Below are 24,342 nucleotides of genomic sequence, written 5' to 3' on the forward strand. Positions count from 1 at the left end.
TCAATATACTAAGGAACCAAAGTTCAAACTTGATTGAAGGTTGGTATTTTGGGGTACAATTTAAACTCATTGGCAGAATTCGAATTTGTTGCCTCCAGGCAATGCAGCAAATGTAGCTATTCGACCAAATGTTACAATGTTACCTTATTTAGTATACTTGGCGCTTTTAACCCTTTTAAAGGTACAGTACCCCTTACACCATCATAACATAGCTACATTATTATTGTGTGGATGGAGTACTTAATTTACCTGGTGGCTGTCAACGTGAATGTTCTAAGTCTGATTTCCAATTAATATTTGAGGCAGTAGGGAAGGATAACGAGACAAAGAAACGTGAGCATTCCTGCTGGAACTGTGCTCACTCATACACATGGACGGGCTACTGGTGATTCTCCAAATTACTGATTTGGCAGTCAGTACAGTCTACTCTGATAGAACGCAGTAGTTCCATTCCAATACAATTTAGTGTTATAAGAAAGTCACATAACAGCAGCACCATTTAAACCAATGGGATGGAATCGCTGTATAGCTAATACAGGTAAGGAAAGTTTGCGTTCTACAAATAATGGTCGAAATTCTTCAATGTTGTTATAGCCAATTTGTGTTGAAGAAATGCACATTACAGAACTGATAGTACTGTTAAATATGAATGAGTGACTAATTAAGTTTATGGAAATAAACTTCTATAAATATGGGTCTTCAAAGCTTTAAAAACAAAATCAACAAATGAGTGGCACGTTGTTGCCCTACTGAATATTTGGCTCCTACGTACCTGATGTGCCCCTTCCCAGTATAGAACAAGTGAAGAGTGTAAATGAGCCATGCCTGGCCCAGTGTGTCTCTGATCCCAACTCAGGGAGTAGCCTTCGTTTCACAATCCACCTCGAGACTTGGTTGACGAAGGAGAGACATTGAGTGATTAGGAAGAAAGAAAAAGCCAAGAATGCCTTTTCTTATTGCAATTTAATTAAACTGTGGGGTCACTGAACTAGAGAACTTGCTCTTGAAGATTTCAGGTGATTAAACATGTTTCTACAAATGAAGGATATAAAATATTCAGCATCCTGAAGCTTTTTCTCCTCTCATTATACCTTTGCAGAAATGCTGTGATGGACTTCCAGCTGTGCCAACACAGCTAACATGTCACTTTCCTGTTCAACACTTCAGACCAGGGATCTTTGCAATTAGAAATTGATTTGCAGCTTGAAAGTGAGACAAAGGAAACATTAGACTTATTAAAACGAGGACTTTATTCTGCTGTACTCTCAAATGGAAAAGCAACTCTCCTTTTAAACAAAAGGGTGCTATTCACACAGTGTCTCTCAAAAGCCCCTGCAAAAAATGTTCTATGCATGCCCTAACCCTCCCTCCCAACAAAACCTTTAAACATTTTAATGTACAAAACTATATTTACAAGAGAAAGTTCCAGCCCTTTCAAACAGTGAAAGTTGCTTTTCTGAGTGAACCACACTCTGCTACATGCACTTCCTGGCATTGTGCAATGCCATCATTGCACGTAAAAGTGAAGCGCCATATGTTTCCAAGGGACAGATTGTGTACATGGTTCTAAAATGCATAACGTGTTCGGATGTCTTCCAGTTTTTTGGACACCTCAGCAGGTGTTCTGTCCAGTTCCTCTGCCACACTTTTCTGTTTTATGGGATCCATTGAGTTGAACTGTTCACACAGGTCGCCATCAATTACATTCTAGAGGAGAAGCAAACACATACACACATATTAGCTACCTTGAGCAGTTCCATCTTTATTATGTAAAGACTGTGGACTTGAAAAAGAACACAATTTCATCTGAAGTTTTGTTGTAGATTTCAAATTTAAACCAAAGTTCAACACTACAAAGAACAAGGAAAGGTCGTTCTTTTTCCATTTACACATCACTCACCTTCCAATGAGTTAGTCCTTGTAGAAAATGAATGACTCCATGTGGAGTTGCCCAGTTCTGCTGTCCTAGTTATCTACATCTGTTACACACTGTTCCAATTTAAAATTATGCCACAAGAGAAAAAAAAATCTGTAGACACTTGAAAGATTTAGCCAGACACAAAACAGATCGTTAATCCTCAAAGGCACAAACTCCTTTATAAGAAGTACCTATTCTCATGTGGTCAATTAGTCTGATCCGAATGAAAAAGGGGGATATGGAGGAGGGAAAAGGAAAAACCAATTAGGGACATCCTTAACTGTAATCAAACTACTTATATTATGACTGTGCCAATACACATGCCACAGTGCTGGCTTCAATCAATGGTCCAACAACAAATCTGTCACAAACTGATTGAATTTGAAAAGGATACATTTTCTTTCAATCCTTGCAATTAGAGCTCTCAGCAATTGCAACAATTATACAATGCCCTATGGACAAAACCTGCGCAAGGAGGGGAGGCTCTTCTAGGTATTAATGTTTTCTTAAAAATGAAACAGTGAGTTTTGAATCTTTGTAAAATATATTTTGCACCTGATGTGTGTAGTTTTCCAGCTTGATTGCTCTGTGAATGGTCTCATACCATCTGCTCACTTGTCAATTTATTTGTGGGGGAAAAGCAACCACAACAGGGAGAGAAAAGGTTTTACTGATTATTGTTAAGCGCTGAAGTACATGCACCTAAAAAGCCATTTTCACTGGACAGGCCCACATAGAACCACGTGGTCCTCACTTAGTTAACTAATTGCACATAAGGGATTGGGCTTAGTGGCCCTACATGCAATTGGGCTGGGAACACAGTCACAAAATCCCAAATGGCAAACATACAGATGAGTGGATTTAACTCAATCATGATGAATGGATAGACATTAAGCCTGTTAACACTGAAAAACAGGACTTCCAGAGGTGATCTAAAATCAGCAGAAATCAAAACAACAGCAGAAACGCTGACTTCTGTTGTTTCTCCAGTTCCTGTCATGAATATACTCGTGTGTGCCCATACAAGTCTTCAGTGAAGACAGCAAACATGAACCATAATTCAGCAGTCAACTCACCATTAGGGGCTGGGTAGGACACAATGCGATAAAACGTTTGTGGAAAAAAAACAATTCAACATAATTAAATCAAATTACGATGATACAAATGGCAGCAATCCATAGAGTTCTTAACTTGTAGGAGGTGCACAACAGATGCACAGAATGAAAATGTTGCAGTTCTTAATGGAGCAGAAACTCTTAATACCACCCTATGGTGTCGTGATAAGACACAGGATTGTTAAATTCCTCAAACTCATACTCCATTTTTGTCCATGTGTGTATAGTTACTGACCTATACCTTTGTCGCACTGAATGCATATCAACACAAGTATGCACTTCTTGATGTAATCACAAAAATACTAAGATGTGCTTTTCAATGATTGCAGCAGGTACTTTCAAGATCCAGCCCATGACTCACACAGTAGTCTGGCAATTCAGCTGACAAAGTTCTAACAATCCAATATCATATGCACTTCTATTTTCTCATCATTGCACTGTGTTGCTTTGATTTTGTATGGGGTTATGGGTTTGCAAAGAGCTATTTTTGACCTTTATTGATGGTTAAATGTTAAAGAAAGATTTTCAGTAAAATCTATGTAAATGAATGAGGACATGTATTTAATTACTTGGTCACAAGGTGAACACCTGCACACTTCAGAAAAAAAAACTCTGGACATTGGCCAATTAAGAGCTGAATCTGACACTTTACTGCTACACAGCAGACAGTGTTACTTTAAAACTTTTACTGGCAAAGTTGCTGCAGAATGAAACAGCTGTGTCCTTATTCAATCCAAAGTGAGTACTACCAGCAAAAACACCTACCTTCACGGGGAAGTAGTAACAGCGGAAACTAAGGTGGTCACGACCACACAGTGGAGGGTGTTCTGATCTCATGTGCATCTCCAGGTGTTGGAAGAAATCATGGTCCTGTGGAAAAAGAGACAGATCAATCTTAGTTTACAAACAAAAAGCATGAAACATGATCTACATCACCAAATGCCCTTCGCTTAATATCAAGGTGGTGTTTTACCATCATTCCAGACGTGTAAAAGAAAACAACCACTACCACCAAAAAGCAATGAGTTACAAGAGTCAGCATGCCAAGTCTACTGCTGAGAGCAGGAGCTGACTCATTCTAAATGGATTTATTTACACATTGAATTTGGACAGCATTTATTTTAACCCACTGCTTGTTACTTGGGTGGTCAAGATAGAGTTGCAGCCTTCAGAGCAGAAGCTCTCACTCAGTTTATTCACAAGATATATTGAAATACAACAACCCTGGAATCTGACGCATTTAAACAAACTAAAATCAAAAATTAGCAAATAGTGCAATTTACAATTGGCTACACAGAGAAACTGTGGTTTATTTCCTAACAGGGATATGGAACAGAGACACACATGCCTGGAAGGTGTCTGGTTTGAGCTGGGTAAGGTAGTCTCATCTAGAGAAGTGGCTTGTGGTACTCCTCAGGTCGGGAGGCAGTCAGCAGCATGATTGCTGCTGACTGCCTTTTAAGAAAAATTTGCTACTGGATGATATTGTGTATGCCCAGACAAGACTGGTGAGAATTATTTACGTTTATCAATAATTTTACTTGAAACTGTATCCCAGCAGTGGTCTTCATTGTCAAGATCAGTAAGTGGACTGAAACCTCAACTTCAAACAAACAATGATCTCCGATGAAAACTCTAAAGAAAAGCAACTGATAACAGTATCTGACCCACCTCATGTGATGTGAATGGAACTAGGATCCCAATGCCTCCAGACAAGGTTGTATACACAAGTGATTCTGAACCACCAGGAATTAACGTGGTCTTCTGTAATGAAAGGACTGACTCTCCCACATGATAATTAACAATGATCTCAGCCTGAACAAAGAACACAAAATCACAATTACACAAAGACTGCCTCCTCTTACTTGGACACTGATGCCACACTGAAAATTTGCAAGTAACCCACTTTACACTGAGACCAGCCCAAATACTGATTTCTATGATTCCTCATACTCCAGCTTTTGGTAATTTTCAGAGACAATAATTAATTGAGATAATGGATGAGTGGTCTGCCTTCAGGCAGCCAGTTACTGAAGCAACTCCAAAAACCCAGTCAACAGGATATCTGTCCAGAAGCATCAAGAAAGAATACAGGTGGATGATAACATGCTCATTTCAAAGTATAAGAAAAATCCAGCAGTTCAAATAACCTTCCAAATATGGGTCATGATAATGTAAGAATCCTACAGTGATATGAATGATTATAAGTCTAGTACTGGTAGCGATAGGACAAAATTGTGCTAACAAATCCACAATCTGAAAAAAGCAGATTGGTACAACCCTGAAATTTGGTGGCTTAAGTGATTTGTTTGATTGATTCCAAAATAACAGAAAGGTAACACTCACATTACTGACTTATCCCCCCAAGGAGTAGCAACAAGAGGGAAAGAGAGAAACAAAATTACATCACCAAACACTGTAAGATCAGCGTATGATACAAGTATCTGGTGCCACATTTCCATGGCTGCACTGCATGCAGCCTCATAATAATTTTCAGTTCACATGCATCTGCATTTGGAGATGGCCTCGTTAATTTTTAATGTTGACCCAAGCTATTCACAGTTCCATTCATTTTACTTTTTCCTATTAGCCCAGTTAACAAGTAGCGTAGCAAGGAATGTGTTCAAATAAACATCTTGGTCCTTAATCCCCTATCTCATGCTATGGCAAAGTAACCAAGCTCTATTCACATTTTATACCGATATGGTGCAATGACCCTGATGCCAGGACAGGTGTTCGATTTGAACCCAAGAACTAAGACTGAGTAATTTTATCCTGTAAGTACGAATGTATACAAATACCTATTGCAAACTAAAATTCATAAGGTGAATTCTCATGAGCAAAAGGATTTTATCACATCAAACTAATTTCACATGGCTGTCTAAATTGCCTAAGCAGGGTAAAATGTGAATAAGCAGCAAGTCTCCATCGTGTCAGCATGGGTTATAGAAACAGTAAGTGGCTTCTTCTCCTTATCCTGTGAGGAATGGGAAACTTTCATTCTGCTCAGATCTTATTAAATGCATCAGAGGTTTCTTCTCACTTTCCACAGCTGCTGTCCAGTGCTTCTTACTCAGACATACTGCTGCAGGCCTATGCCCAGAAATCACTAGATGTAATTGCCTGTATTCTGAATAATATTCTCTTACCTTCTGGGAAGCTCCATTAAGTAGACCTCTATCCCACAATGCTTTGTTCCCAGTGGGATCCTCATCAACATCATCACTGGTGTTTGGAGGCAATCTCACCTGCAACAGTCACAAGATTACAAGTTCCTGTATGTTACTATAGCACTTTATCAAAAAAATAAGGCACAGGACTAGGTATACTGACTGGAACATTTCACAGTTCAGCAAATGTGCATAATCTAAGTAAATGTTGTGTCAATTGCAAAAGAGGAGTGAACCAGTGACCACTGCCATATGTTATATTGACATTTACTTCCAACTGGTTTAAGTCCCGATTGAGTGAGGGGTGGGGGGGACCCCATGTTTAAAATATTTCCCCATTTTCATTAATGTAGCAAAGTTGCTGGTGACATGTTATTTCAAGCAGAAACATCTGTGTTCATTCACTGTAAAAGTCCTGCAGAAATCATCAACTGTATAAAAATGTGCCTTTCACAAATACGCACATCTGTGCACAGCTCTAGACAAGCCAGAGATTTGGATTGGAAATCTCAATGATTTCTACAACTGATACAAGTTCAAAAGATTTGTATGGAATTTTAAAGTAAAAGTAAGCAAAATAGCAGATTTTTCTGTGCTGAGATTATCACTTATAGACTTTGGATGACAGTGATAATATTTAGCAACAGAACCATAGAAATGACACAGTACAGAAGGGGACCATTCAGCCCTTCAGCTATCAGCACTTAAATATACTTTCGTGTAGCATCTTGCAAGAAAAGAACTTTTCCAAAACAATATGCCCAAGCCAAGATAGCCATCCTCAGGTAGAACAATGTACATTTAGATGTGGGAGACAGCTGACATGCTCAAATCACAATAAGCCAGTTGCAAGCCAATAAGCTAACCAGCTGTTTAGTCTGACAGATGCCTAACACCTCAGAACCCAAAGGTTTCTGTGGATCGAGAAGATTTTTGTTTGAATGAAGGAGTTGGACACACGTAACCTTTGCCCTGATAGGAAAGCTCTGGTGCTTTTATAACAGATCAGGCTAACTAAGGTGTTTTCTTTTTTTTCCCATAGCACCAAAACAAATTGGATTCTTAACAGCTGAGCAAGCTAGGCATGGTTCATCATTTACTTGCTCCCTTCAATAATCACAGCTCCTGGAAAGTCTCTAGAAAACCCTCGTTATGAGAATGATAGCAGGGTGGTAATGTTTCTGAACCAGCAGTCCAGAAACTAAACTAATGTTTTGAAGACAGGAATTCAAATCCCGCCACAGTATGTAGATACATTTAAATCCAATTGTTTAATCAATCAGAAATAATTGAATTGAGCATCAGTAACTGCAGGTTATTAAAATAAAACCTTTCTGATTCACTAATGTCATTCAGGTTAGGAAATCAGCCATCCTGACCTGAGTCTCGACCACATGCAACTCCAGACCCACAGCAACCTGACTGACTGCTCTCTGAAATGACCTAGTTTCTCAGAAAGATTGAATAATAAACCTAGATAGATCATCTAGAAGTGCCCTTGGCACCAGGAAAAAGTAATGCATTAGCAATGTCACTGGATTACCAATCCTGAGACCCAAATTAATATTCTGGGGACACAGTTTCAAATCCCAACACAGCAGCTGGTGAAATTTAAATTCAATTGTTAACTCTGGAATTGAAAGCTAGTCCCAGTAATGGTAATCACTGACCGTCAAAAAACAAACCATATATTCACTTTTGTTCATTAGGGAAGGAAACTGCTGTCCTTGCTTGGTCTGGTCTATACATGCAGATACACCAGCAATGTGCCTCTTAATTGTCCCCTGAAACAGCCTCGCAAGTTGTTCAATTCAACAGCAATTTTGCGATTGAAACCCAAATAAAAACACATCCCACGAAGACAGCCTCTTTACTATTAAAAGTAGTCTTGTGCCAAATTAGAAGGTGGGCCAGTCCAGTCAAATCAAAGCCTATATTTAATCAAATCATAACTTACAGCCAGTGTCCCAGCCTCTTCTATGAATGGATTAGCACTAAGATGCAAACCTTCTCAGTAATGTTCACCTCCCAAGAATGAATAGTAATAAAAGTTCTTTAACCAGGTCACTCTATTACTATATTTCTCTCCTGTCAGCAGGTCTACCAGAGAATCAAGCCTTAAATATGTCACTGCCAATAACACAGGTTTGCGAGGATAAGTACTTACCACACTGATATTGCCAAATTTATCAGCACCAGCCATTGTTTCATAGTCCAGCAGACAAGCTGTGGTGATCCAGCGGGGTAATGTGTCATCAGCGAAAATAATCAGCTGGTTCTCATTGCGTTTGTAACGAATCCAGAAGAAGCTCTCCTGTACATCGGAGACAATGACTCTGTGTCCAATGGTGTGGATCGCCACTATGAAATTTGGAATATGCTGAAGAAAGTAAACCACAGAAATTTATAGGGTACGTTATTTTCCCAATGCAATTGTGTATGGAATTTTGAACAGCTTTGTTATTGCTGCAATGCATTTTTGAGGAATCTCCTGATACCAGTTTTTCCTACTTTCCTGTACACTTTTGACTTGCAATATTGGACAGAAATAGTGAGTTTTTTAAGCACACAATCTATATCCATCTTCCAACACCCAGATCTCCTTGGAGATTTGAGCAAACAGAAGCAACAAATTGCATTCACATGTTCAAGTCTTATATGCAGAGCTCTGCCTCTGCAACTAGATTAAGAGATGGAAAAAGGACCCATTCACTGCAAGTTTATTGGTAGACAATGGCCTGGTCAAACCCATACTCCAATTTTCCAGGTTAGAACATTGCATAGCTGCTTTAAAAAAAAGGGCAGGCTGCTGTCTCTGCTGGAGCAACCCATTAAAACACAAAACAGCTCTTACTGACTTTTCCCCCAAAAGGAAACAAATCTCCCTAACTGCAGAGGCTAACATTCAGACCCACTGTATTTCCAAAACGTTGCTGCAAAACTATCTAACTAACTTAATGTAATTTAGGGATGATTATCCACATTTTTTTGCATGTTACCCTTATGTTCAAAAAGGGTTAGTGTTTGCACTGTAAAGAATTTCAGATAAAGCAAGGAGTTCTTCACCCAATGTCCACAGTTTCTATCCAGAGACAGCAAATCATTCAGTTCCAAACATTTGAGCAGTTTGTGTTACTGTTGGCACTGTTAGACTTGCTTTCCACAAAACCCATTGGTACCTTCTTATTATATGTTGGTCAGTGTATGTGACCTCACGCGGACATGCAGGCAGAAAGGAAGGAGGCTGCAAGGAGAAGTTACTGTCCAGAAATTCTGCTTCAGCAGCAGTTCCAGACACTTTGCAACATGCCCCACATTCTAAGGGCTTGATGAAAGGAAGACTGCCCATAGTCCCAAATTTGCCAGCGTTTGTGGTATCAGTAAGCATCTTCTACATTTTACCATGCAAGTGTTTGAATCTCTGCAAGTGTCTGGAACATCTGTTGGTTTCTCTTCCTCCAACACTTGCTCTAGCAATCATGATAGATTGTCAAAATTCCCTCCAGCAATGTCCAAGGTATCACAAATGGAGCATACCTTCTTTTCTATGGTGGAATATTTTCACCTGTGTACTTCCATCACTGTAAGAACAGTACTTAGGTGTACTGCACAATACAGAGGAACGTAGATTACCCGATCGAGATGGGCGGGTACTATCATTCGGATAACTGATTATTCGGTTAACTGATTTCCTCTGGGACTAGGGGTATTCTGTGAAGTCTATTTCCCGTTCAGGAGACTAGGCAAAAGCCCCTTTCTGCTTGCTCCCAACCCCGTCCAGTCCCACCCCGACCTCCCGCCCGCTCCCAACCTGATCTGCCCCTACCTGCCCCAATCCCATCCAACAGTGCCCCCCGTCTGCCCCCTCCTCTGGGGCAGCCGGACTGGACACCAACAGTAAGACTGCTGCTGCCTTTGTGGGGTAAGTCTCCAAATAGCGCACGCAACTTTTTACTGCAATGTTTTGACAGGTTCCACCTCTGCCCTGTTCAGGACAATGTTGGAGAGATTATCTGGGAAAAGAGGGGTTTAGGGTTCACCCCCATGTACAACTCCAGGGAAAGAGTGGGGCGGGGAGAGAGGGGGCAGGAAGTCAGTCATTTCGAAACAGTGCCTGGACTGTCCAAGACTGTTCTCTGCAGCATTTCAGTGAGCAGAGTTCATCATTATACCTGTAAACAAAAGAAACGATCAGGGCTGAAACAGCTCTTTGACATAATGTTTCTTTTGGGACCTTGAGATCCCCTTCGGATAATCCGATATTTGGAAAATTGAGGTTCCTCTGTAATACCATAAACAAGTGAACCAACTGCAACATCAGTTTCAAATGCAAACATAAAAACCCATAACCTGCAAAAGCATCAATCACTCTACCTTATTTTCACATTTCCTCAGCAGCTTCTTCTTCCCTAGATCATAGATGCGCAGGAGTTTCCCCAATCCAACCAGAACACGGCCTTGAAAAGGAGCAATGGCTGTTGGAACATCTTCAATGGATGTCTGTTTTTGGAGGGATTTGGCGGTTGGGGTTGGGAGAAGGTGGGAGTTGCAGGAAACAGTACAGAAAAAGACAAACAAACAAGTTGTTTAAATGTCAAATTCTACAGGTTTAAAATGTTTGTCTTGGACTCATACCATAAATTCCAATAAAGATTCATAAGTTTGGTATATCCTGTGCTTAATGTCAGTGCTATAAAAATTGAATGATAGACTCTGACGCAGTGCAGTGGAACCACAGGCCTCATTTAAGTATCAGGTCTGGCTTAAATATTCTCTCAAATATATCAGTGTCAGTCACCCTGTAATAGTTCTAAGCATTTTGCAATATGTGCATCATGTCCAATATTTAACAATATCACAACCTAGGGTTGTGATCTGAACCAGATATTCACTTCTTTCAGTTGTAGTCTTAAACTCACCTGTCCCATCTTTCAGTAGGCAGGTTGACAAAATATTTGCTTAAAGATCACACATACAAACACCACTAATCTGCTATATTTCACAGAACGAACAGAGTAACAGGTTATGGCCAGGACCATTGATTACAATCAATACAACTTGGTTCATACTGTAACAAAAAGAACATACTGTGTTTACTGGCATCAGTAGAATCATAGAATAGGATCACTACAGTGCAGAAAGCGGCCATTCGGCCCATCGAGTTCGATGTGACTCTCCGAAGAGTATCCTAACAGTCTCCCCCACCATATCCTGTAACCTCAATTCCCATAGCTAATCCACCTAGCCTACACATCTATGGACACTATGGAGCAATTTAGCATGGCCAATCCATCTAATGTGCACATCTTTGGACTGTGGGAGGAAACCCAAGTAGATACGGGAAGCACATGCAAACTCCACGCTGACAGGTGCCAGAGGCTGGAAGTGAACCCGGGTCCCTGGCACAGTGAGATGAGGCAACATGCTAACTACTACCAAGTCAGACAAGATGACTAAGTAACTTGTATCTAACTTCCTGCATTCAACCTACTCTAGGCAACATCTCACTCAGGCAGCTTTCTAATTACAAATCTGATTCTCAAAGTATGTTTTTACTTTCCTATGCTCAAAACATCATGAGGGGAAGGCCCTGGTCTAAGCAGCTTGCAGAATATTTAGTATGAAATCCTCAACGATCAAAACCAGGTAACAAATTGGAAAAGTCACTTTGATGTGTAATGAAAATTAATGATTGTTATTCACTCACTGGTTGTGGGCATCACTGGCTTCTTGAACTGTTGCAGTCCATTTGGTGTATGTAAAACCGGAATGCTGCTGAGGATGGTCTATATATGTTAGGGACACAGGGGGACTTTGACTCAGTGCCATTGGAAGTACACACTGCTGCTACTGAGCATTAGTAGTGGAGGGAATAAACATTTGAGGTTGCAGTGTTAATGAAATAGGTCCACTTTGTTCTGGATTGTTCAAACTTGAGTGTTGTCAGGGCTCTAACCAACTGCGCAAGTAGGGAGTATTCCATCACACGCCTGACTTGTGCCATGTAGGAGGACAGGCTTGGTCAATGGATTTAGTAAGTTAATTCCATAATGGTGATGCTATTGCATGTTAAAGAACAATGGTTAGATTCTCTCTTGTTGGGGATGGTTATTGCGTGGCATTTGTCTGGTGCAAATGTTACTTGACATCCTGTCAGCTCAAGCTTGAATATTGCCCAGGCTTTGCTGCGTTTGGGATTGGACTACTTCAGTGTTTGGGAAATTGCCCAACCATCGAGTAGTTATCAGCAAGCACTATCCACTTCTGATATTATGATGGAGGGGAGGTCACCGACGAAGCAGCTGGAAAAGGTGGGGCCGAGGACACAACCCTGAGGAACTCCTACAGAGACATCTTGGAGTTGAGATGACTGTCCTCCAACAACTACAACCATCTTCCTTTATGCCAAGTATGACTACAATTAGCAGAGCATTTTTCCAGTTCTCAGTTTTACTCAGATTCCTTGATCAATTGTGTTTGATGTCAAAGGCCGTCATCTCACCTCAGGCCTTCTAAAATACATGAACTTACTTTGATTTAAAAACCCAAAACTTAAATGTTGCCCTTTTAAAACTGTGGGATACAATCAAGTATAGTGGGGTTTATCTGTGCGTATCCACTGTAATGGTTTGCCATCAAGATCCCCATCTTTTTGTTGTACAAATTACTGATTTTGTTTAACACAAGTGTCAGTTATCTGGAGTTTAAAAGGAAATCATGCAATTAAAATTTATTCAGCCAGGTTAGCAGGAACCAAAGGAGATCTAATGGGAGTGGCGTAGCTCACCATCTGAAAGGCAAACTTTAGTGCAACCACAGACCACAAGTCTGATTTGTCCATGTAATTAGTTGATTTCACGCAGATAGCAGTAGGTGGTGCTACAACTGGCTTCCTGATCTACATTATCAGCCAGGAGTAAGTCAATGCAGACATTTAAGCTCAGTTGTGAAAACTGCAATCTCCATTCGTGTGATCTACACACATTAGACTTGCACATTAAGAATTACCACTGAGTGAGCTACGATATGGAGACAAAGGGGAGTAAGTTGGAAAACCTCTACAAAAACCAAATACATTGGAAGAGACAGTGGCAGCTTTTGCAGCTGTGTTCAGATCACTGTACATGCACACAGGAAACCAGGAAACAATATAAAATGTTTCAGCAATCCAAAATCAGCCAACTCTCCTAAAGGTTCCAATACTGACCTTGTGCACGAACTCTAGCTTCTCTCCGCTGTTTATAAGTTTGTAGGTGTAAATATATCCGCCTCCAACTGAGCGAGGATTGAGAATTAGGTCCTTGCCAACCCCTACCAGCACGTACCAATCATCACCACCATTCCCAAACTTACAAACAGCAATACTGGAAACACAATACATCCATGTTAGTACAGCCTACAGACTTCAACAAATGCCCTACACATAAACTGTTCAAACAAGCATGCAGGTAAAATACAAGCCACATTCGAGAATAAGTCAAAATATTCAACACCACACCAGTTTTACCCCACCACATTTGTTGTGAAAATGTGTTTCTTGTATCAATGTTACAGGCTTCCCTAATGGTTGACTCTGTGTCAGAGGCTTAGGAAATGGTTCAGGAGGCTCATATTTTATGAAATGTCTTGCCGTTAATAAACTTGCTAGCGACTGATGCCCAAGGATGCAAAGGTTTATATTAAAACAAGCTGATTTTCACACAGATCACAGTCTATATCAATCAGTACAATTCACTGCTATAGATGGATATTAACCGAGTAGGTAATTTTTACCTGGTGGAATTAAAAACTCTTGATTTTGTTCAATAAAATCCATAGGTCTCAGAACTTAAAAGCATTTGCAGTTTATCATTATAGGTCTTCTGTTAAAACATGTCCTACCTGAATGCTGCTTCGTTTTGTTCCAACTGGATCTGATCATACACATTGCCTTGGATGGGGTTCATTATTCGAACAACAGATGCCCATTGCCCACTCCCTGCCTTTGGGGATCCAAAAATGGATTCAGGCAAGTTCTCGTTCAGGAAGGCAGCTGCCATCTCTGCTGCCAACTCTCGCTCGTCCTCTCCAGCTGCTTCCACCATTTCCTTAACAACAGATAAAAGTGAAGCATTAATATCATAATGGCATGTTGATATTGCTAACCTATCAATGTTAAAAGATGCACACACCCAGCATTTTTTTCACACTGACACGTCAATGTGTAAAGCATGTTAGTTACATTCCAAGTACTCTTAAACTACCACATTGTTGTAAGAAGAAGAGGGGCAACGTTCTTGTTGACATTAGCATCAGGTTACACCTCTCTGCACATGCCATTAATAAAAATTAGCATTTCAATTTGGTTTTTGTGTTTTATGGAATTCCCTTTGCAGCCATATCAATGTCTAACAAGTTACCTCAGCCATCTGCTGTTTGCGCTGGGCTTTGGTGGCTTCTGTGTAGGCGTTATGATCAGTCTCAATGGCGATGATGTTGTTGCTTTCTGGGTGAATAACAAACTTCCTCGGGGTATACTGCAGAGGGAAGGAAACTTGATTGAATACCGCTCCCAGCTTCTCAAGGGCTAAGATTCTGGAAAGAAATTTAAAAAAAAGGAAACCTTGCAGCTCATTAATCCACTTTTATGCCATTACAACTAGACATCAACTTAAAAGCCCTTGAAGAAGGGTTAAGCTGATTTACGGAGTTGCACCAAAACACTGAGAATTAATCTTACTTTAAGGAATCTGATTTTTGCACCATTCCCTCGATGAATAAGCATGTAAATAAACTAATGTTGCCACAAGTATGAGCCATGTAGGAGATAAAGTAGATGACCTTTAGATTCACTGTTAAAAGGGACAGGCAATCACAACACGCTTCTGGAGAAGTGTATCAGGTCTAACAAATATGATTTGATTGAGTGAATGTGGGAGACATCGTCGACCTGTATTTTCAGGGGATCTTTGATAAAACTCCTCACACTAGGACATAGCATAGTATGTGCTGAGCAGTCAGGTGAGAATGGGGATTGGTTTTAAGTGTAGCTCAGCCACAACTTGCTGGACATGGCCAAAACCTACATGGTCAATGAAACAAAATCAAGAACAGAACAGAAATTTGCCAACTTTTAATCAGAAACATTGCAGTAATCACAAGATATCAGGTGAAACACGGACTGAGTGTATCATCATGTTAAAAGTTATGCATATTTCGTTCTGTGCTGATACGATACCAAAACCAAATATCACCTGCCATTTCTTTTCACGTCTAAATCACTGCATTTGATTGTACTCCTCCTGTCCTAACCTGTCCACAGACTCCCGATTATCATGTGACAAAAGACTGGCCATGGATCTGAATGCAATTATCTAGGACATGAATTAAAGAAAAAGGTAAGGGAGCAATCCCTGAGATTCAACTAACAGATGCTTCCAAGTTGATCCATTCCTTCAAGAAATTTTTGGCAATGGAAATGCTGCCAATTCCTTATACAGCTTCTTAAATTGCTACTGGTTCAAGGCATCCATCTTACTAAATAATCTAGTGTATTAGTACAGGTAAAAGAGCTCCTTCAGCATGCATCAGAAATTCATAATATATAACATGATTGCTACAGACATGCATTCACAATCAGAACATCTAAACTTGCCAGTTTTTCTTTGATTAGCTACAGTTATCACTGACAAGTCAAGCACCTTTTGCCTAGCCTTAAAGTGTTTCTACCACATGCAATTTTGGTCTCCCTACCTAAGAAAGGATATACCTGCCAGAGTGAAAGTGCAGCAGAGATGCACTAGGTTGAGACTGGAGCAGCAGGACTAAGAGTACAACTGGGCAGCAGTACAACTGGGCCTGTATTCACTCGAGTTTAGAAGGATAAGAGAGGATTTGATTAAAACAAAAGAAATTCTAATAGGGTTGAACAGACTAGATGCAGGGAAAATGTTTCTCCTGGTTGGAGATTCTGGAACCACTCCCAGGGTAGAGGGTAAGCCTGAATCTATGGTATTCTTGACCACATAAGACTGTGAACACCAAGACACTGAATATATTCAAAGGGTATGTGGTGAAAGCAGGATTATGGCTTAGAGATAGAAGTTCAGCCATGATCATACTAAATAGCAGAGCAGGCTCGAAGGATCAGGTGGTTAATAGAGAAGGAAATCTTCTTACGTTACAGGAACATAGCCACAGGTTGGTCAGATGCATAGATTGAATTTAACCCTGAAAAGTGACAGAATGCACTTTGGAAGAAGTATCAAAAGAATACTCAACGAATGGCAGGACATTCGAAGTTCAGAGTAACAGAGGGATCCTGATGGCTTGTTCACAGATCCCCAAAAATGGCACAGGTAAACACAGCAATTCAGATGGAATACAGGACAGCTGCCTTTATCAGTTGTGGCAGTTGGGAGCTTTACAAATCTTTGGTTAGGCCACAGCTGGAGCACAATGTGTTGTTCTGGTGGTCTCACTATGGAAAGCATCTAATTGCATTGGAGTGGGTGCAGAGGAGATTCACGAGGATGTCTCCTGGCATGGAGCATTTTAGCTCTGAAGATAAGCTGGATAGGGTCAGGTGGTTTTCTTTCAAGTAGAGAAGGCTGAGGGAAGACCCAATTGGGTGTGTGGGGGAGATGTGTTATAACTCAAACAGCCATTTTGTTAGATATTAAAAGCCTGGAATCCATTTTATTTTCATATTAGTGTCTGCTTGTATGTTCCCAGGCTCCGTGAGATGGCCGACCTTGTAGCTGTACTAGCACCAATTAGTGAACTCTTTCCCAGCATGGCAATGCTCTTCTTTTACAAGAATCTATTGTTATACTAACATTGCTCATCAAATACTAACTAGTACCATCCAGACAGCTACATGACTGGGGCTAGTGACCGGGCCGATAGCCAACTTACTCACTATGGTTCAATTAATAGTTTGCTAATTGTTAGATGATTGTAACCTGTATAACCAAGCAACTCTCTGTATCTCGTTGGGAGTGACTTGTGACCATCGTGGTCAACTTGTCTCTTCCCGTGAGCTCATGAAATAAACAGTCAATAACTCAAGGCTTGTGTGGCAGGAGCCATTTTCTTTAATTCGGATCGATAACAGCAAATATTTTCATCCTAATCCTCAACAGTGTGTTAAGGCTATGATGGACATGGACAAAAATCAGCTGTTCCCCTTAGATAAGGGTCAATAAAAAAGAGGCATAATTTAAGGTGGAAGGCAGGAGATTCAAAGGGGATGCGAGGAAAAAAAAACCGTTCAACCAGAATGTTGTGGGAATCTAGAATGCACTGCCTGTGAGGTGGTGGGAAACCTCACAATCTTTTTAGTAGTACGTGGATGGGCACTTGAAATGTCAAAACATTCAGGGCTATGGTCAGGTGCTGGAAAGTGGAATTTGTGTAGATAGATCAGCGCAGACTTGGTGTGCTGAGGAGCTTCTTCTGTGCTGTATGACTTCTGGCTGATCTGGTTATATTCCCAGCTCTTCCCTGTCTACTCTCCACAAAACCTGTGACTCTCTTGTCTATAAAAATTCAACCTGCTCAGCCTTGAATAAACTTAAAGATCCAGTCTCCTTTCTCCTAGGAATAATCAAGTGAACCACTTCTGAACTGCCTTTTTAAAAATCTGTTCAAGTGATATGGGCATGTCTGGCTGGGTCAGCATTTATTGCCCATCATTAATTGCCATGGGAAAGGTGATGGTGAGCTACCTTCTTGAAAGATTGCAGCCAATACCAATGCAAATACATTGTTTTTACAAATAGAGTCCCCAAAACTGTACATCAGATGTGATTTTGCATACCCTGAAGTGCTTAAGAACTCCCCTGGTTTTACATCCTATTTCCTTACAATGAATAACAAGTCGCGATGCCTTCCTAATCACTGCTGCACCTGCAAGCAGATTCATGTACCAGGAACCCAGATCCTTCTGACCTTGCAATTTCTATTTAAGTCCTGCAATTTCTATTTAAATATGAAAGACTTCGAATTCTTAGTGCCACAATTTATTCCATCTCCAAACCTTTGCTCATTCACTTAACCTGGCAAGCAGAGCCAACATCCTGACTTTCTTAGTATTCTATTGTAATCTTAACTAATCCTAACACCTTCTCTATGTCAAATGACTGGCGGATAGTTTGCTACCTACAGCTTGTTCTGCAGTCTGATACCTCTCTAACAAATTATCTCCAACTTCTAGCTTATAAACCACTGTGGAATTGTGCTGAAACACCTACCTCAGTGTGTTGGTGGAGATTGCCACAATACCCTCAGGACACTGCTCCGAGGCAAAGCCAGACGCATACTCGAGAGTTTCATAGGACAGAGGTGTCAGGTGGAAACGAGACTGGTACGAGTAGCTCAACCAGGACCTACTTGACATGGCCAAAACCTACATGGGTAAAGGAAGCAAGTATAGAATTTAAACTAATAAATACCAATGACGAAGCATTGCTCCAAATCAGCAACAAAGCCAACTTTAAATCAGAAACATTGTAGTAATCATGTTTTCATGTGAAACACGGACAAAATGCATCATCATTTTAAAGTTCACTTTTGAAGATTGAAGGTTGATGACATCGTTGGACTTGAAACTGCAATATCTCTGGAGATTCTGTAACATTACTACGGTTTCTGCACTTTACCGTTATAAGAATTTAAGATTACATATTTTAGAATTGTTCCTGGGACCCAAATTTAGTAAAATTGTCTTTCTGGCCTGCAAATTTAAAAGCAAAAGCAAATCTAGACAAAGGTACACCAGGGAGTACAGAAATTACTTTCCAAGGGCATGTGGATAAGTGATGCTTTCAGCTGCTGGCACATTCAAAACAGTGAGGTACCTTGGATCTAGGATGAAACCCTTCAAGTAATGCAAAGGAAAAGTGACAGAAGTAAAAAAAGTGAACACAATCAAATTTTGTGGAAAGTTTGATCCAAAGGAAGAAAGAGTGATGCAGGTGATAAAAGTCAATTTTCCCACTCATTCCAAGCAACTTCCTTCCAGCTGCAAGATCCACAATTAGATTTTTGACAATACTTAAGAAAAGTTTTAAGGTTACACCATCAGTGATACCCCTGGCAGGGATGTTGGCAGGCAACACTTGCAGTTTCATCTCATTACTGTCCAACTCATTAGTTTGTGAAGATTGGAAATGTAACTGTATAAACTCACCGCTTCTTGTCCCTGCATCCTAACCCTGAAAAGCTTGACAGGTCGCGATCCGAGATATCGGGTCCTTGTATCTGACAAGTCTCCAGTGACTGGGTCCAATACTGTCCTTAATAATACTCCGTTCTGAAATAACCGCAGGAAAATCTTAAAAACTATACCACACCAGGAAACCAAGCATAGCTAGGAACAAGTCACACAAAAATGCAGCAGCATGCCTGGAAATCGTATCTCAGTTTTGCATTGATGCAACTTGCATAATTGAAGCAGACCCTTCCTTGACAAGCATTAAGCTGCAGTGAATCCAGTCACAGTGCAATATAAACCAGGTACACAGACCAGACACTTAAGATAGTGTTGACCCTGATTTCAATCATATCACACCCCATGGAGCAAATGCCAGGGATTTGGTCCACAGTTGAGAAGAGGGATAATCCAAGAGTCAATAAGACATTCACGTGGATTTCTGGTACTAGTCCACAATTGAATTAAGGAGTTGAATACCCCTAAATTCAGTGGATATTTTTGTATTGTTTGAATCTGCAGAGCAGAACCTTGCACAGAATTAACAATACAGGAACATTCCATTTGGCACAAGTGGTCAACCCATATTTATCCACAATAGAGTTCTCCACTTCCGTGCACCCTCTCAACGTATCCTTGAATTCCTTTGTCACACGTTCACTTACCTAATATCAACTGGACTTGTTGGGCCGAAGGGCCTGTTTCCACACTATCTAATCTAAACTAGACACCTCAATTACTTCGCGTAATACAGGATTCACCACATGAATTAAAGGCAGTCCTCATCAATTCCTTGCAGGAATTACTGGTGCTTTTTAGATTTAAGATCCATAGTTTTGGATGCCCTAGAAGTGGAAACATCGTCTTTCCAATTAACCTATCACATTTCCTCAGTCCTCCCTTATCACAGAAGAGCCTTTAAGTGTTAAATTATAAGAAACTGGATTCACATCTTGGGTCTTTTTTGTTGGTAGCAGCAATCACTGACAGACTAGAAGACTTCTCCTCTTAACATCAGCATATCAAGATCTCTTAGTGAATGATAAACTGTGGTGAATATAATCACACATTGAGGATTGAATACAACCCTGGATTACATACAAAAACCTGTTCCTAGGGGTTCTCAAACTGAGAATGTTACATAATTCATGCAAAGTAACATTCTGTGACCCACATAGGTATTGGTCTTACTCACCTGTAGCCCAATGTTTAAGTACAAAAAACCGATGGAACCCTTTTCTCCCAGTTCATCCTGTTTCTCTGCACCCCCCATCTCAACTATACAGAGAGATTCAGGCTGTGCGGGAAGAGCTTGCATACTGAGAGGCTGCAGGCAGTCCTGAGAATGACAAGAATACAAGGTTAAAAGAGCTCCTTAAATGGGATAATTGGCATGGTATTAGCAACATGGAACAGAAAAAACTCAGATTCAATCCCTGGTCTGTGGAATCAGGACTGTAAAATATTCCTTACATTTGGAAAGTTTCTGATATATTATAAACTGGCTGTTTGTACAAATGTTTAAACTTCAGAGAGAGACTGAATGCAACATTACAGGCTAATGAGATAAGTGGCAAAGCTTTCATTTTCTTTGTTGTGCACAGTTCATTTGTTGCACTGCATGATCCTTTTAATACTGTATGCGAGGGCACACGCACATCTTACTGGAAATGTCCGTTGTGTGCAGCCTGTCTGTTGCACAAAACAGTTTTGAGGATATAATGGTGACTAGGCTCAATGACAGAAGAGGGGTGAAAAACAACAGTTCACTATATCGTTGATGTTCTCACCTTCAGGTACACAATAACACTAAAATGCGCATCAAGCTCAGTGAAGAGAGAGCAGAAAATTAATTCAAAATATTGCTTGACAGATCTATTTAAGAAATCATGATGGAAGGTCAAAGCTGGACAGTAGTGACCAGAAGGTATTAATTAGAAGGTTTTTGGTGCACCAATACATCAGAAGATAATAAGTAAATTAACAGTTCTCTAAAGGAAAACCAAGATGAGCAGTGTAGTTTGTTTCCAGATATCTAGAATTTTGATATTTAGTGGCAGAAATACAGTAATATAAATGAAAGCTCGAAGTAGAACCCTGTCCTGATACTGCAATCATTCTGACTCTCGTAGGGTTATTAGTCAACTTGCAGATTCAAAATGTGCAGGTGACTGAAGTGCTAAACCTACAAACTGGAAGAAAGCACTCAAGATCAGCTTACTGGAAAGCATACCACACTCATCAGACTTCAACATGGACAGACTTTTATTTCTCGCAACTTCTCAAGCTCAACATTTCACAAAATACCAGATTCAACTTTGACAGTTGTCTCAATCAAAGGCCTCAATCAAAGATGAGCTTGAACGAAGCACTTTCCAACCATGCAAACTCTACCATTTAGACAAGGACGGCAAGTGAATGGGAAAACTAGCATCCCTCCAAGCTACACATCATTCTGACCTGGATAATGTTGCAATCCTTTGTCACTGGATCATAATCCAGAACTCCCTCCCAAAGAGCATTGCCTGTAACCTACACCATTTGAGCTACAGCAATTTAAGTAGGAAGCTCATTACCACCTTCCCAAGGAAAATTAAAAGCTGGCTTTGCTGGTAACGATCACACCCGAAGAACAGAAAGACAGTTTACAGAACTTAGAAACATGGAAGGAGTTAGTAACATTGCAATAACGACTACTATCCAATACATCTAACCAGCTTTACCAAAAAAGCAACTGGGCAAAAGAAACTTACCGAAGGGTCCAGAGAAATGATTCTGACAGTGTTGTCCACGAGCCCAACAGCCAGAAATCGAGAACGCTGCTCCCCTGGAGGGACATTTGCTAAACTCATGCAGACCACATCAGTTGACATCTCTTTCCGTTCAGTGTACTCATTCAGTTGTCCAGACTACAAACAAAATTTTGTAAATATTAACATCAGAAAGATCTGATGCATAATCCTATGCAAGGAGAGGTTAGTATAGCAGCACACTGCAGGAACATAACTATGGTTGTAAAATTAACTCTCAAATACTAAAATAAACGATCAAATACTAAAACAACTATTCAGATAGAATTTAATCTGAAAATGTAAAGAGAGTCATACAGCACAGAAACAGACCCTTTGATTCAACTCGTCCATGCTGATCAGGTTTCCCAAATTAAACTAGTTACATTTGCCTGCATTTGGTCCATATCCTTTCAAACCTCTTATTCATTTACTTGCCTAGATATCTTTTAACTGTTGAAACTGTATCTGCATCTACCACATACGAACATCTGTGTGGGAAAAAAACTGATCCTCCAGCCCCCTGTAAATCTTTTCCCTTTCACTTTAAATCTATGTTCTATACTTTTGAACTCCCTTACCCCACGGAAAACACCTTTGTTATTAACCTTGTCTGTCTCTCATGATTTTATTCACCTTTAAAGGCTACCCCTCTACCTCCTACACTCCAGAGGTAAACAAAACTCCCAGTCTACCCAGCCTTTCTTTATAATTCAAATTCTCCAGTCCAGTAACATCCTTGTAAATCTTTGAGTTAATAGTATCATTCCCATGGCAGGAAGACCAGAATTGTATGCAGGACTCCCAAAGTGGCCTCATTCTTGCCCTGTATGGCTGCAACATGTCATCCCAACTCCTATACTCAATGCTCTGAGTAATGCAGTCAAGTGTGCCAAACACCTTCTTCACTACCCTTGTCTACCTGCATCACCACTTAGAAAGAAACTATGAACCTACACACCTAGGTCTCTCTGTTCAACAACACTCCCCAGTGCCCCACCATTAACTATGCATGTCCTGCCCCGATTTTTCAACCAAAACGTAACATGTCACATTTATCTAAATTAAACTCCATCTGCCACTCCTGAGCCCATTGGTCTAGCTGATCAAGATCCCATTGTACTCGCTGTCCACTACACCACCAAATGTGGTGTCATCCACAAACTTACTAACCATGCTTAAATTCTGCTCACCGACCTCCTCCTTCCATCATCTTCTTCTGCCTGCAAAATTAAATTTGTTTTATTGTCTAATATAATCCAAATCAATGCTTTGTAAGCATTCTGCCTTTCCAAAAATGAATCTTGAAATCACTAGAAGCCAGATTTGAATAATGTCAGTTTGTTTCAGGTCAACAAGAATCCCAGATCAATGAGTTGAGTCTCTGGAACCTTCTATGGGGCACTGGGGAAGCACTTACATCAACCTGTAAGGAGGTCACACACTTCAAAAAGGATAACATCTAAAAGAAAATAAGATGTTCATGGAGACACTCACCATTTTAGAAAAAACAAAAACTTCCAACTCTATTTGACTCTATGCCTATTAACTCCTTACTCACCGGATCCATCTCAAAGTAGACCAGTTCCCCGCCTGTCAGAGCAATCACCACCTGGCGCTGATTCACAGCACATTTCACAATTGTCTTTTTTCCAGGGGTCTTCCACTCATTGACTCTCTTATCAGCACGGATATGACGGATCCCATCTGGATACACCTAAAAATTACAAACAGAGCCAGATTTTTCTTGGACTACATTACAACACATATGTTTACTCTCAGTTTAATCTAGATCCCCAATTTATAAAAGCCTTGGGACCTAAACTGCAGTAAATTTATACATTAAGAAATGTATTCTTAACCCTTCTACCTCCTCTGTTGGACAAGCAATCACAGCAAGGTAGTTCTTGAAAGTAATGGTTGCGTTCTTGCACAACCCCACATTATAGAAGATTCATGCTTTAGAAACAGCGCTTATAGTATTCAGACTTCTCAAAATAAAGGCAAACATTCCATTAGCGGTTAAACCACATAATGCTCTGTATGTCCTCCAATTATGACACAGAGCATCACACATTTCAGCAAAATACCCAAACAGCACTGTGAAGCTACAATTCCACCACGGGGTAAACCTTTCACTTTCATTAAATCTTTAGTA

At 40.3% G+C, this 24,342-nt stretch overlaps 1 protein-coding gene across 1 annotated transcript in view; it reads right to left on the minus strand.

Moving 5' to 3' along the window:
* Positions 1-1,232: 1,232 nt before the first annotated feature.
* sf3b3 (splicing factor 3b, subunit 3) overlaps positions 1,233-24,342 on the minus strand; it is a 57,098-nt gene continuing 33,988 nt past the window's right edge. The window contains exons 14-27 of the mRNA XM_043707353.1: positions 23,746-23,901; positions 22,149-22,304; positions 20,591-20,734; positions 19,375-19,497; positions 18,437-18,591; positions 14,603-14,777; positions 14,085-14,290; positions 13,411-13,567; positions 10,578-10,703; positions 8,371-8,583; positions 6,183-6,281; positions 4,705-4,848; positions 3,799-3,903; positions 1,233-1,707 (exon numbers count right to left, since the gene is read on the minus strand). Coding sequence (XP_043563288.1) covers positions 1,567-1,707; positions 3,799-3,903; positions 4,705-4,848; positions 6,183-6,281; positions 8,371-8,583; positions 10,578-10,703; positions 13,411-13,567; positions 14,085-14,290; positions 14,603-14,777; positions 18,437-18,591; positions 19,375-19,497; positions 20,591-20,734; positions 22,149-22,304; positions 23,746-23,901 — 2,100 coding nt within the window. The 3' untranslated portion in view covers positions 1,233-1,566. The remainder of the gene's footprint in view (positions 1,708-3,798; positions 3,904-4,704; positions 4,849-6,182; positions 6,282-8,370; positions 8,584-10,577; positions 10,704-13,410; positions 13,568-14,084; positions 14,291-14,602; positions 14,778-18,436; positions 18,592-19,374; positions 19,498-20,590; positions 20,735-22,148; positions 22,305-23,745; positions 23,902-24,342) is intronic.

Source organism: Chiloscyllium plagiosum, chromosome 17 (assembly GCF_004010195.1).
Source record: "Chiloscyllium plagiosum isolate BGI_BamShark_2017 chromosome 17, ASM401019v2, whole genome shotgun sequence".
Lineage (NCBI taxonomy): Eukaryota > Metazoa > Chordata > Chondrichthyes > Orectolobiformes > Hemiscylliidae > Chiloscyllium > Chiloscyllium plagiosum.